The sequence below is a fragment of the Channa argus genome, chromosome 10, assembly GCF_033026475.1.
Source record: "Channa argus isolate prfri chromosome 10, Channa argus male v1.0, whole genome shotgun sequence".
NCBI lineage: Eukaryota > Metazoa > Chordata > Actinopteri > Anabantiformes > Channidae > Channa > Channa argus.
Window position 1 is genome coordinate 17,950,266 of NC_090206.1, and position 13,908 is coordinate 17,964,173.

Sequence of the window (13,908 nt, forward strand, 5' to 3'; positions counted from 1 at the left end):
ATTCAATGATCACAAACCATTTAACATAATTGGCCCGGTCCTCCTAAAGATAAAGCCAGGTCCTTGGCCACATACAGCGGTATTCGGCTTGTCACTTCAGGGGTCACCTCTGCAGAACGTGTTCAAGACATTGATTTGGCATGAGTTTTTTTATACCGGATGCCCTTCCTGCCACAACCGTCCCAGTTTAGCCAGGCTTGGGGCCGGCACCAAGGTGGCCCTCGGTGGCTAGGCGGGGCCACACCTGGTGGGGTGGGATTCGATCCTAATGTTCTTCTGTATTGCAACCCAATTCTCTACCCAGAAACGGCAAATCAAATGAAGCAAATAATATTTTCATTATACAAATACAATACTGTAAGGCCCAGGGTAAAATCATGGATGGCAAACAATAAACTGTATTTAATAACCCGATTTGTTAGTAGTGTTTAACAGATTAACTTGCAAACATGCTTCAAAGACAAATGCAGAAATTATTGTATTGTTTATGTTTATTTTGGATGTTTGATTTTTAAAGCAGCATCAATTTGCTGAAGCAGTCATGTGTCATTCACTGGATGTCCAACAGCTCCAGATTGCAACACAGTATTTGTGACACTTGGTGGTGCTCCACCCTCATTCCTAACCGTGACCTCTTTATGCCTTAAAGCTTTAATAAATTCATTTCTTCCTAACCATGCCAAACACCTCCAGTATTGAACTAAAGTGATCAGTATCAGTAAAATGTCCAGTCATTACAAATCAAGTCAATTTAATATAATTAGCTCTAGCTTAAGCCCAAGACAAATGAGGCCTCTTGCTCTACAATCAGCTTTAAATAGCCTAGAGTCAATCAACATATGCTATCAAATCAAGGGATGAATAGTCCTACTTGGCCAGCCTATCATTTTCAGTTTTATTTCTTTAAAAACTCTTGGTAGGCTGTACTAGTGCTGATTTATTCTCTACCCCCTGTTTACACTCATAAACCAAAAACAAGTCTTACTAAATTCACAATCTGGTTTGCTTGCATGATCAGGGATGTGGAGCCATGCACAACACAGTTAAATTGACAAAGCTGTGGGTTTCCCTCATAACCTTGTTCATGCAGTTTATTTGAACTTTATATCAGATAGTTTGTTCCACTGATCACTTTTCTTACAAGGTAAATATGTCTACACAATGTTGTAGGCTAGTCTGTTTAACTTGTTAAAAATCACAGGTCTTAAAAATATACATTTTTTACATAAAATAATAATCATCATTTATTTTATTTATTTATTAATTTATTTGGGAGGTGATGTATTATTTACTCTATAATATTTTGGTGTACAGAAGCCTAACAAACACCATCCACATTAAACATAAATTAAGTTGTTAAACGTACTAATTCAGTGCAAAACTAAAACTGTGCAGTGTTGCTATTGTTAAATTTCAAGCCAACATTTGATTTGTTTACTTACTCAAAGCTTTAAATCGCTAATCTTGTAACTTAACAGACAGTAGGCTATGGCTTAGCTATATTAGCTGATTAGCAAAATTAAAGATGGAGGAACGTTAGAGCTATTGATGGATCACAGATGACAAACATGTATAAAATATATTTATTTTGTCAGGAATATATTAGGGTGTTACATATATATATAAAGACAAAACTTTGGATGTCAAATAGAAAATTAGGTAGAAAAATTGTACAAAAATACAACTAAATATTAAAAAACAAATAGTGACGTAAATAAAACGATAGTGTAACGTTTAAGTGTTTTATGTCGTGGGGGAAACGTTTTTTACACGTTTTAAACGTTGAGGACACGTTTTATGCTGTTTAAATTAATATTAGTAACGACACTAACGGGAGTCGTTGGGCTACTTTGTCTTTCTGAGTACGTGCGGGACATGCGCACATACAACCCACCAGCACCAGCGACCCTCCGTCTGACAACGACACATCGTGAGGACGGAGACGAGAGACGTACCAACAGCCGCGTGGATGTAAACGAGACAGACTGGAGCTCAGCGGGGACGAAGTTCTGGTGTCAGAGTATGCCACAGCAAGTGAACGCACCGTCCGCGTTAGCTCCTAGTTGTTCACGTTTAGCCTATAAATGCACAGCGAATAATACTGAGTCGTGATTGGTTTTTATGAGCATTTTTGATATTTTTGCAAGAGGATCGTCCGCGGGACTGTATCCATAAACATCCTGCTAACAGCATGCCGCCTGTTCAGAGCCTTCAATCCAGCGGACTGACTCTGTCTGAAACAAATATGGGTAGGTGTGTGCAAGGTCAACGGTGTGTCTGTAGCAGGTCTTATCAGTGAAACAATAAAGGATATATTTTTACAGATTTTTACTCTGCAGGGCATTTGTCTAGTCGCATTTGTCACTAGTCGCATTTGTTAAATGTACATGTGCACAGAGATTAGTATGTTGACCATCAGTGTTCGCTTAAAGCCAGTAGCAGCAATTTCCCCTAATAAAAACAGACAAAAAACACCCGTTGCATCACCAGATCGTGTGCTTTTTTTCTGATCCAGGCCGCAGCGCGTCACTGCAGGTGCGGCGACGTCGAGTAACCACGGCAGCCTTGATGTTAGACTCTGACGGTAATTGCTTGACACAGATTTTGGCCGGATACTCGATTGTTACCGTAAAAATTAAAGGGAAAACGGTCGATTCATGCAAAACAAAATGGGTCACACTCACTAGATCGTAGGCTGGTGATTTAATCTAAGTTTCGCTGTTGTAACACAAACAGTAGGATTATTTCTAAGGAGCTGCAGACTTGGTATTGATTGGCCATACAGGTTAGAAATGCACCAATTTCGTGAAAAATAGTTTTATAAGTTCTTAAACAGTCTGACATTTCTGCCACAGACGCATTCAGTACTTTTTATAACTCGTCATAAACAGAATTGTTAGTGAAATTGTTTTGTGTGTGTGGTTTTCTCAGAGACTTACTCGGAAATCCCCAGTACTATTGTGACTCTGATTTATGTAAAATCGATATGTGAATTAGACGTTGTTTTTTAAGTGGTTAATGCATTCATACATGGGCCAGATCGCGAGAATTATAAACAGCTGGGGGATACTGACAAAAATGATGTTCATGTCAATAGGTTCCATACCATTGCTAAATAATTTTCTGCTAAATAATTTTTTGCCAAATAAATTTCCTCTACTGGTTTTCAATATCTTATTGAGAAGTGGGTATTAGATTGCATTCTATGTGGTATTAAATATGTCTTTTTAAAGCTGTAAATTTAGGATGGTCAATCCTGCAAAAAACAAAACAAAAAATACATTCATCATGAAACTGGAGCGAACCTCAAACACCTGCTTAAACAATACCTGAACAGTTCTTCTGTTTCTCATTCCTGATGTTTTCAAAGGGAGTCACTTTATAATCTAATGGAGACCTTCATAATTTGAGTTAAAAAGCCCATATCTCCAAAAGTCCTATATAGCCTGGAGATAATGGTAAAACCAAACAAATCAAAAGTGTCTAACTAAAAAGGACAATCTACATAAAAGTGCATAAATGAGTTGGATTTTAATATCTTATAACCACATTCTGTGGTCTCTGCGATTAAAGTCAAAGGTATTTGATATAATGGAGGAACAGGAATTTGCTCCTAATTTCACCGATGGCCAAAACCATATGAATTGGTTCATTTAACTGCCACTTAACCTTTAAGACTAGGAAACAATCTACAGGATTCCAATGAACACAAAGCTCAGAGGCTGTGTCCTTCATTATGCATGCAGCATGGTTATAAAATCTGATGGAAACCATATGTTTTCTATTCTGAGAGAGCGGAGATGTCCTTGTCCTCTGAGTTTCAAAAGGAGAGCACAGTTTCTTATTGATCTCCAGGTTGGAGCTCAGTATTCGGTGGCAGTGAAGTCTGTGTGTCTGTGGCGTCCGCTTCCACATACCCACAAACTGATAAAACAGAATTTAGAGACGACTTCAGTGCTTCTATAACTAGCTATGGTGAACTCTTTAAATAACACAGAATAAATGTGAGATATAATACAAATAGAATGGGTTAGATCTATTCTGTTGCAAAACAAAAAGCTGGAACTTATATTATTTTTTATAATGAAATAAAGAGAGTAGATTGCACCCAAAATTACCCAGTTAGCAAACTTTATTTTCAGCATTATCTCCTCATGTTGTGTGAGACAATTCTGACACAACAGCTTCTTTGTTTGGGAGGAAATTCAAACTGGATTTGAGGGGGTGAGAAATGACTGGGATCTTGCAGTTACATTTGGTGAATGCATGCTAAAATCTGGTGATTATGGCAGTTAGATAACCAGACGGTAAGCTATCATAATTTATTCATCCAATCAATGTTTCGACCACAGCCAGTGTTTTTGAAGGCTTTTAGAAAGACCTGTTCAGTGTCTTTTTATAGTCCAATGTCTACCCCTATGACACCAGAACAGCCTGGAATTAGAGTTATTTTACACAGATCAATGGAAAAGGACGCTTTGCCTTATGTAATTAGAGTTTCTAACTCAATTCAATTCAACTTTATTTGTATAGCACCATTCACAACAAAGACATCTCAAGGCACTATACCTTTTTTGCCCCACTGTGTGTATGTTTGTATATACACACACACACAAAAAAATCAAATGTACATAAGTATTCGTGTCCTTTGCCATAAAACTCGAAATAGAGCTCTGGTGGATCCTCTTTCCATTGACCATCCTTGTCCTGTGGGAAATTTAGTTTATTGGACATGATTTGGAAAAATCCTACACCTGTCTATATAGGTCCCATAGTTAACAGTGCATGTCAGAGCAAAAACCAAGCCATGAAGTCCAAGGAATTGTCTGTAGACCTCAGAGACAGGATTGCATCGAAGCACGGATCTGGGGAAGTGTACAAAAATATTTCTGCAGCATTGAAGCTCCCAGTGAGCACAGTGGCCTCCATCATCCGTAAATGGAAGAAGTTTAGATCCTCTCTAGAGCAGGCAGGCCGGCCGGGCCTTAGTCAGGGAGGTGACCAAGAACCCGATGGTCACTCTGAAAGAGCTCCAGTGTTTCTCTGTGGAGAGAGGAGAACCTTCCAGAAGAACAACCATCTCTGCAGCACTCCCTCTAATTAGGCCTGTATGGTAGTGTGGCCAGATGGAAACCTCTTCTCAGTAAAATGCACATGACAGCCTACCTGAAGGACTCTCCCGACCATGAGAAACAGAATTCTCTGGTCTGATGAAACAAAGATTGAACTCGTTGGCCTGAATGACATGTGTCACGTCTGGAGGAAACCAGGCACCGCTCAACACCTGGCCAAAACCATCCCTACAGTAAAGTATGGTGGTGGCAGTATCATGCTGTTGGGATGTTTTTCAGCAGCAGGCACTGGGAGACTAGCGAGGATCGAGGGAAAGATGAATGCAGCAATGTACAGAGACATCCTTGATTAAAACCTGTTCCACCGCACTCTGTATTTCAGACTGGGGTGATGGTGACCCTAAGCACACAGCTAAGCTAACAAAGGAGTGGCTACGGGACAACTCTGTGAATGTCCTTCAGTGGCCAGCCAGAGCCCAGACATGAACCCGATGGAACATCTCTGGAGAGATCTAAAAATGGCTGTGCACTGATGCTGCCCATCCATCCTAATGGAGCTTCAGAGGTATTGCAAAGAAAATTTGCAGAAACTGGTCATAAACAGTTGTGCCAAGCTTGTAGCATCATACTCAAAAAGACTTGAGGCTGTAACTGGTGCTAAAGGTGTTTGAACAAAGTTTTAAGCAAAGGTGGTGAATACTTATGAACGTGATTTTTTTTTTTTATTGTTATTTTTTAAATACATTTGCAAAGACTTCAAACAAACTTTACAATCACAGACATTTTCATTATGGGGTATTGTTTGTAGATTATTGAGGAAAATAATGAATTTGATCCGTTTGGGAATAAGGCTGTAACATTACAAAGTGGAAAAAGTTAAGCGGATACTTTCTGGATGACTGTACAGTTCAAAACGGTAATGGCAAAAGTAATTTTGAAGCATTTTCAAAGCAGCATGTTTTCTGATGCCTTATTCTGGGACCCTGCTGGTCTAAGGGACAGAGCCACTGATGCTGCAGCTTTGTAATTAGTCTCTTTAATAACTTCCCATGACATCATTGCCTGTGGTGGATTCTAGCTGCAGCCTCATCTTCTAATTTTATATCACTGTAGTGCTCACGTCACCCTCTGACGCTAGCTGTAATGTTCACTCGTCTGTTGTCTTGAAGGTTCCTTTAAGAGGCGAAAGAGGAAATCCATAATTGTGACAGTGATGCTGCTCATTGTATCCGTGCTCATCCTCGTCTTTGGCCTGGCAGCCACTACCAGGACGCAGAACATCACAGTGGGTGGCTACTACTCAGGAGTCATTGTGAGTGCACGTTCACACCTGCTTGTAACAGCAGCAGTGAGTCTGTTCCCTGTCACAGTTTATAATAAGTGAAGTGTGTTCGGTGAGCTCCTCCGGCTTCTGGACTCTGATGAACCTAATTACTGAAAGTCTCTGAGGGGCGAAGTTGATCCACATTCATTATTCAGCATCGCCGTCATTAGAGGCTGAGTGAGGCAAAGCAGTCCATAACGTTGTTTTTGCTCAGTTTTTAGGATTCAAGAGCTGCCAGAGTTTGTTGCTTACTTTTCCAAAGATGCTTTTTCTTTAACTTTAACCTCAAATTAATTTTTTAGTTAATTATTATTTATTAGTATTTGCATGCTTTGCTGTATATCTTACAAACGCCATAATGAATTTTTTTAGAATGCAAAAAAACTAAAATATTTGACATGTTAATTTGCTTAACCTTTATTTATCTAACAAAAGGTAAACTTGTGCTCTTTGACCGACTTAAGCTGGTGGGAGCACAAAGATCAATATCAGTCTGCTCTGCTCAGCTCTGCCTCTCCCTACTCTAAAACAGCTCTGCACAGCCCTTCAGGTAGTTATCAGATTAAATTATAACTACATCAAATGGTATTAAAATGGAATAATTATGCAAAAATTGTTGTTTTTCTCCGATTGGTCAGAAAGGTGAGCCTTGCTCAAAAAGAAGTGAATATCTCTGCACTGCTGCCAGTACTGTTTGATGAGTTGGTTTCATGTCATTATGGAGCATATTTCCATTGAAAAATATTTTATATTGTAGCTTTGATTACATTGTGTAAATATAGACTAATTTAGAGTTAGATGGCTGCAGCACACTGAGAGAGTTGGGACAGAGGGATTGTGTCACATCACTTTTTTTTTTTTTGCCCGGGGAGCTAGCGCTGAGTGTCTTGCTCAGGGACACATCTGGTGGGTAGGCTGGGGATTTTTTGGGTGAACTGGGATTTGATCTCATCCTGCTGCTTTACTCGTTGACCTACCAGGCCACTGTATGGTTTGTATTATATTAAGGACAATCTAATTATATTTTAAATAATTTAATTTGTAATTATCTTTATTTGCATATATTACCCCTGTGCATTGACATCACTTTGTAAACCTTGGAAACATGCAGTCACAGATATCAGCTTTTTCTGTTGCTTTGTTTAAAAGCATGTTTACTTGAGTAAAAAAAATGGATTAATAGACTTTTAAATAACAGGTGAGTTGCTTTCACTCACAAAAGAAGTTGGTGTAAGCTGTGTGTTTGTGTAGGATAAGTTTAAAAGATCAGGTGTTTAAGTTATTAGAATGTAATGGAATTTACAGTGACTGATTATTGACAATTTTCTGTCATATTACATCATGCCGCATACAGCAGAGAGAGGCTTTAATCTCACAAATCTTCAAAACACAGTGAATTAATTTTCAGTGTATTTTTGTTATCTGTAAACATGACAAATTGATAATACTGTAAACATGCTGAAATGATTCCCCAGACTGACAGAAAACACTTATCTCTTGATTCTTTTCACTGTTCTATGAAATCAGAGCTTTAATGTCAGATTAGATAAATGCTCTAACAGCTATTTTCTCTCTTTCCAGCTGGGCTTTGGCTCCTTTCTGGGAATTATCGGTGCTCATTTGATAGAGAACAAGAGGCAGATGGTAAGAGGATTTATATTACCTCTGTGCATTGAGATCACTTTCAGTGCTCCGTGTCTCATTGTCTTAGCAGTCGCAGAACACTGGTATTAAACTTTGTATTAGTCCCAGTGACCTCTCAACTTCCTAAAGCTTGATTATGCTGTGTGATGTGACAATAAGACTGGTGGACCCAACCCAGGCTGCGAGTCCACTCGGACTGAAGTGGTTTACACTGTGCATCAAAGAAAGTGTACTGGGCTTCAGGGGGAGATGCAGACAGAAATAGAAACGGGGTGTAAGTGGAGCTTGGCAGACATTTCATACTGGAATTTGCAGAAGGGAAACTGCTGATGATGGGAGCAGGTGGGAGGTGTTGGGCAGCAGAGTTTGGAAGTCTGGAGTAATAGTATGTGTAACACAAGTAACCAAGCTTTCGCCACACTGATGTTTTTGTTTCTTATTATATGTTATTATGTACAGTAGTAAAGATATTGGTTACATTTGTTATGGTTCGAGGAAATAGAGACATAACATTTTAAAAAATTAATAGTTAAAATCACAAGAATGTACTTCCAGCCTCTTTACTATGAATATTTATGTAAATGGTCGCTTATGGTAAGTGTCCATTTTCAGGTGTGGATTAATTGAGTAAATAATCTGGACATTAAAAATTAGAGCTTCCATTTCCAATAACCTATATGGTGCATATACATATAGTGATACACATAAACTCTGTTTTTATTGCGGAATATCACACAAGACCTTGAATTTTAATTTTACAATTGACAATTTATTGCTTTATAGCCCAGAACACCTACAAAAACTTGTTTTGGACTGCATGTGTGGGTTAGATAAGTTGGTTAGATAAGAAAAAACAAAAGCCTAGATATAGAAATAATTTCCCTTAAAGTAACTGGTGTTGAAAAAGGGGTCCACGTGTTTCATAGAAGAAAACTGCTGGAGAAAACTGCTGCTTTTCAAAGCCTGATTGTAGAAATCTGGACGCTCTGGTGTCAGTTGGACCCCCCCACCCCCCGCTGTGAGCACTGGTGGCTGCAGACAGGGTGGGGTGATGTGTAATTGAATACCTGCTGTCTTCCATTAAGTGAAATAAGGAGATTCGGGCGAATGCATCTACTGCAGGCACCATGCCAGCCATGAGCACCGCTGAAGCTAGGGGACAAACACAGGACTTTGTCTCTCCTGGCCCACAGTGGCCTCCATCCTCACCTCATTCAGAGGATTCGCACTCAAGATGATTTACATCATTGTTGCAAATGTGGTGCAGTACAACAGTGGCAGGAGCAAGCATAAAGAAATCAAAATTATGATTTTAAATATGTGAAGTTGTGAAACTGATGCTTCTCTCTTTCTTTTCACAGCTGGTGGCATCTGTTGTCTTCATCAGTTTCGGGGTGGTGGCTGCATTCTGCTGTGCAATTGTTGACGGTGTTTTTGCTGCAAGGCACATTGTGAGTAAAGCTTCTACTTTTTACTTCTCCTTATGTTCTGACTTACAACAAACTTATTAATCAATGGCAACTCTATTAAAGCTGACCGTTCTTGTGCAAGGACATTGCTCACATATGGCTGTAGCAGCTGCCACACCCTTTTCAATGGGACAAATATATTTTGTGGTGAAACGAGGATATTCTCCTCCATGCTTGGCATAAAAAAAAAAAAAATAGAAAACCACTAATGCACTCTTAAAACAATTACACTAAAATTTGTGGCTGGCTGAAAACGGAGATCAGCTCCATTAGCAGGTTTTTTATTTGCCAGTGCTGTCACTTCCCTTCAGTGTTGAATAAAAACAGAATTAAAAAAAAGGAAAATGCTGCAGTGACAGATTCGAGATGAAATTACGCCAACTGTGGGTTTACATTGATCTTGTTTCAGAGTTAAAAATTGCATGAATCTTTTAACACGTGATATATTAATTACCAGATTATTACCATAGCCTGCTGTTAGAGGAAAAATACTCAAACTAATAGTAAATTAACTCACACAAAACCAAAGCTTTTTTTATTATGCAGCACAAGTTCTTGTCTCTCTGTTTTTCTTATTTATTGCATTTTTGTGAGATGAATTAACTCTTGCTTATTGTCCTGCAGGACCTCAGGCCTCTGTATGCTGGTCGTTGTGAGTATCACTCCAGTGAGACGGCTTCTGACCGCGACGTAAGCATCACATTTTTGACATGACTTCACAAAAACAATATCAGTTCCTCCTCAGTGTGCTGCATATATCTGTGCTCAGCCGTTAGTTATTTAGTACAGACGTTTTTTTAGGGGACTTTACCAGTGACAAAACCAAAGTGAAGGGTGTGTAAAGTCATTTTTGACCTTCAGGTGCCCTGTCAGACAGCCTCACGCACATCCTGTAACCTGCGTGTGAAGAGCAACACCTGTTACTGCTGTGACCTCTACCACTGCGGGAAGTGAGTACCAGCAAGAGGTCGAGCATCCGACCAAACCTCAGATTCAGTGGCCACTTGCTTTGCTGTGTTGCTTTGACTGTTTGGATTTTTGATGTGAACTGATGTGGCAGTTTTGTGGAGGATTTCTTTGCATTATAGCTTTGATCGTTTTAGAACAAGAATGTTTCTTTTCTTTTAACCTTTGTTTCAGAGAACATCCTCTTATGGGACTTCAGAATAAAGATGTTTTGAAAAAGTTTAGGAAATCATCCATGATTTGGAAGTAGGTCCCTTTTTTCTAGACCTATAATGGCCATTTTTCATCAGCTCTCCCTGAATCAACTAAATATTTATGTAGCGTTTTTTAAGTAATACACCATAGTCATGTGTTTTAAGGTGCCCTGTCCTCTGCATGTCCTGTTGTCTAAAGAAAAAAAAGCAATCATCTATGTCCTCGTCTCTGTTTCCGAGCTCTCTAGCAGCATCTTTCTCATGGTCTCTACTATCAGATCTGAATGTTTACTACCATAATTCAAACCTGTTTCCAAACCACGCCTTTCACTGTCTCCTGACGACAAATTCTCAGCGCTTTTGTTAAAAACACAGTGACTTTTGTGGCTTGACTGTAGCTTGTTTGCCTCTCTGTCCACCCACTGGGCTAGCCGTGTTGAGGTGATTGGTGGCTACCATGAATACACAGATGTGAGAAGCTGTCAGGACGTGGTGTATCTCTATCACCTGCTGTGGTCTGCCACCATCCTCAACATTGTGGCTCTCTTCTTGGGCATCATTACTGCTGCAGTGCTGGGAGGCTTTAAAGATATGGTACAGCTTTGTAAATGATATTTAGAGTAAAATGAATGTATCAAAAAAGCATTTTTGCATTTATTAGTATTTGGAGCTTGATAGATACTAAAAGTGATTAATTAATCTTTACATTGTGTTAGACTCCTGCTCCTGCATCAGAAAGTACATCTGAACCAGAGGCCATCACAGCTCCAGTCCTCACAGACCCTCCTCCAACCACCACTTCAATCAACCCATATTACAACAGCACCCCCTGTCTGCCGCCTTACACTGCTTACGACCTGCAGGTAAACAGCCAGTGCTGCATGACTTTTAAGAGTTATGGATTTTTTTTGCCTTGGATGGTTTACTAGAAGGGCCTACCAGCCACAGACCCAGGGGCCTGAAGTTTCAAGGGGCCCCATGGGCCAGAGCCTCTAAGATTACTGTTTATATTTCTTCTTTGAAAATGCTCAATTAAAGGACACAATATGAAAAAGTCACCTAACTCACCTAAATCATCACTGGTGGAGCAACTGGTTTAAAAAACACAAATGGTGGTCACCTGAGTGCTGTGGATGTTTTTAAGGATTGTAATAGAAGTTCAGCTGTATCTGTAAAAGATCTAGCAATTCTGTTAAAGAAAATCATTGAAAACTGGACACAAGAACATTTCTAAGTGGCTGAATAGCACGGAGAATTTGTTATTAAGTAAAGCTAAAAATGTGAATGTAAATTACTTATTTTCTGGATCAATTTGAACAACTTTGTATAGATTTGCTTGTTTGAAAGAGGATTCATTTTATTTACAATTTTTTAAAAACCCAAAATTCAATTCACCGTGATTCTTTGTTTATAAAATACGAGGTGGAAAAAAAACTGTACACTGTATTTAGTTATTGTGAAACCAGACTCACGTCAGTGTGTTTTGCTTTTTCCTGGAGGGCTCCTACATATTCCCTGACTCCTCAGGCCTGTCGGACGACTCCCAGTCTGGATCCAGCCACCTGTGGCCCACTATGATCCCACCACGCTACTCCCCTCCTCACAACCATCCTGATGAAAAACCCCCGCCATACAGCCCGTAAGACTGGCCTCATGCATAGAAAACACCTGACATGTGATCAGGAGACGTTAGAAAGAACGGTTTGAATGCACAATGTGTCTGGGCTTCTCCGCACAAGCATTGTGCTGAAGGAAGGTGGCCACAGAGTATACTGACCTTAGGTTTAGCCTAACACACGGGATCGAGTGTTTGTCTCCCCGGGCACCACTCACACTCTGTCCTGCTCGGTGTATGTGCGCACACACATGCACATGAAGAGAGACAACCTGTTCAAAGCCTTGACTGTTTACACATCTCTCTGCCTTAATGCAAGTGGACCTCCAGCACTGCAGCACTCTGTCACCTGGATGGATTCTGTACAGCTCATGCTTTATGTTTACCTTTCTTTAGTATATTGCAAATGCTACCTGCCTTGAGTGTTACAGATGGTAACATTTGGACTGATGTGGACTGATGAGCATAGTTGTAAGCCTTGTGTGAGATTAATGCAATTAGCTGAAACTTTGGTGTCTTTCCTGAGTCAGCTAGAACATTACAAACTGTAGAGGTGTAGACCCAAACAGTCACTCCCTTACTGGGCAAAAGTGTCAGTGTACATTATCAAAGGCATTGTAAGCAGCAATGACGGTATTACATGCTCATAACGTATGTATAGCAGTATGATAAAAAGATTTTAGCACAGTTAGGACTAAGGTATACAAACAGATTGTGGTATAAATGTATCAACTCATCACTTTATGTTTAAGAATATCCTAATTCAGTGTGTGGTGAACTTTACCAAGCAGTGTCAGTGAAGAAATAAGCTATTCTACCTGCAGTAGTTACTGAGGAAACGGTTAATAATTACACTCTAAACACTATTTATTGCATTTTCACTAAAAGCTGCAAAGCAGGTAAGCATACTCTACGTTTGTCTCTTGGTTAGTGCTGATGACACATTAATAATCATTAAGGTCGAGCGAGAATATTCGGTGCTGGTTTCGCTGACCATAAGAGAAGATGTGAAACATCACAGAATAAGAACTGATGTCAGAAGTGTAAACTTACTCCATGTCCATGAAACCAGTCTCTATGAGCTTTAAGGGGCTGATACAGAATTGGCTCCTTTTTTGTCTCGCCATTAAATTGTTTTGTGTAACTGAAACTTTTTCTTTTTCTACTGAAACATCTCAGCAGGTATCGCCATGAATTTTCTTTACTGTACAGATGGAGTTCTTGAAATCTACTGACCATGGTAGTGTTTTTTACTTTTGCTTTAACACCCCAAGGTTGACTTTTTTTTTAAGTTTCGATGAAATGTCTCAGCATGTCTTGGATGGATTGCTATAACTACTTGCTTTAGATTTTCACGGACCATGTCAGGGTGAAACTAACAGTGTTAGCATTTTCACATTAATTAGCATTTAGCCTTAAAAAGCTGTGGCTAATTACAGTATTACACAGATCCTAAACTTGAAATCATGTTTAAATCATATCAGACAATGTCAGGTCGTGTTTCAGTCAATGTTATGCTCAAGTTCATACTTTCTCACCACTGTAGTATGAATTTCTCTCAATATGAAACTTTCTCATCATTTTTCCAGCTGTACAAACAGGATTTGGTATCCTTTGGTAATAT

At 39.4% G+C, this 13,908-nt stretch overlaps 1 protein-coding gene across 6 annotated transcripts; it reads left to right on the forward strand.

Moving 5' to 3' along the window:
- The first annotated feature begins 1,874 nt into the window (after positions 1–1,874).
- Positions 1,875–13,434, forward strand: tmem255a (transmembrane protein 255A). Of its 6 annotated transcripts, none has more exons than XM_067517467.1 (11): positions 1,875–2,249; positions 2,516–2,584; positions 6,242–6,384; positions 7,978–8,040; positions 9,402–9,491; positions 10,134–10,199; positions 10,371–10,459; positions 10,650–10,721; positions 11,095–11,263; positions 11,386–11,532; positions 12,169–13,434. In XM_067517467.1, exons 1-11 carry the CDS (start codon positions 2,192–2,194, stop codon positions 12,310–12,312), a joined length of 1,110 nt encoding a protein of 369 aa, XP_067373568.1. In that variant the 5' UTR covers positions 1,875–2,191; the 3' UTR covers positions 12,313–13,434. The 6 variants fall into 6 exon arrangements, with proteins under 6 accessions (XP_067373568.1, XP_067373569.1, XP_067373571.1 ...); XM_067517468.1 differs by having other exon boundaries at positions 1,876–2,249; positions 11,101–11,263; XM_067517470.1 differs by lacking the exon at positions 10,650–10,721 and having other exon boundaries at positions 1,877–2,249.
- The last annotated feature ends 474 nt before the right edge of the window (positions 13,435–13,908 follow it).

Bases quoted from the DNA above. Each gene is read 5' to 3' on its own strand.
- tmem255a (XM_067517467.1), top strand. From the start codon at position 2,192: ATGCCGCCTGTTCAGAGCCTTCAATCCAGCGGACTGACTCTGTCTGAA. The intron at 2,585-6,241 runs GTAATTGCTTGA...GTTGTCTTGAAG, and splicing joins CTTGATGTTAGACTCTGACG to GTTCCTTTAAGAGGCGAAAG. The intron at 9,492-10,133 runs GTGAGTAAAGCT...ATTGTCCTGCAG, and splicing joins TTTTTGCTGCAAGGCACATT to GACCTCAGGCCTCTGTATGC.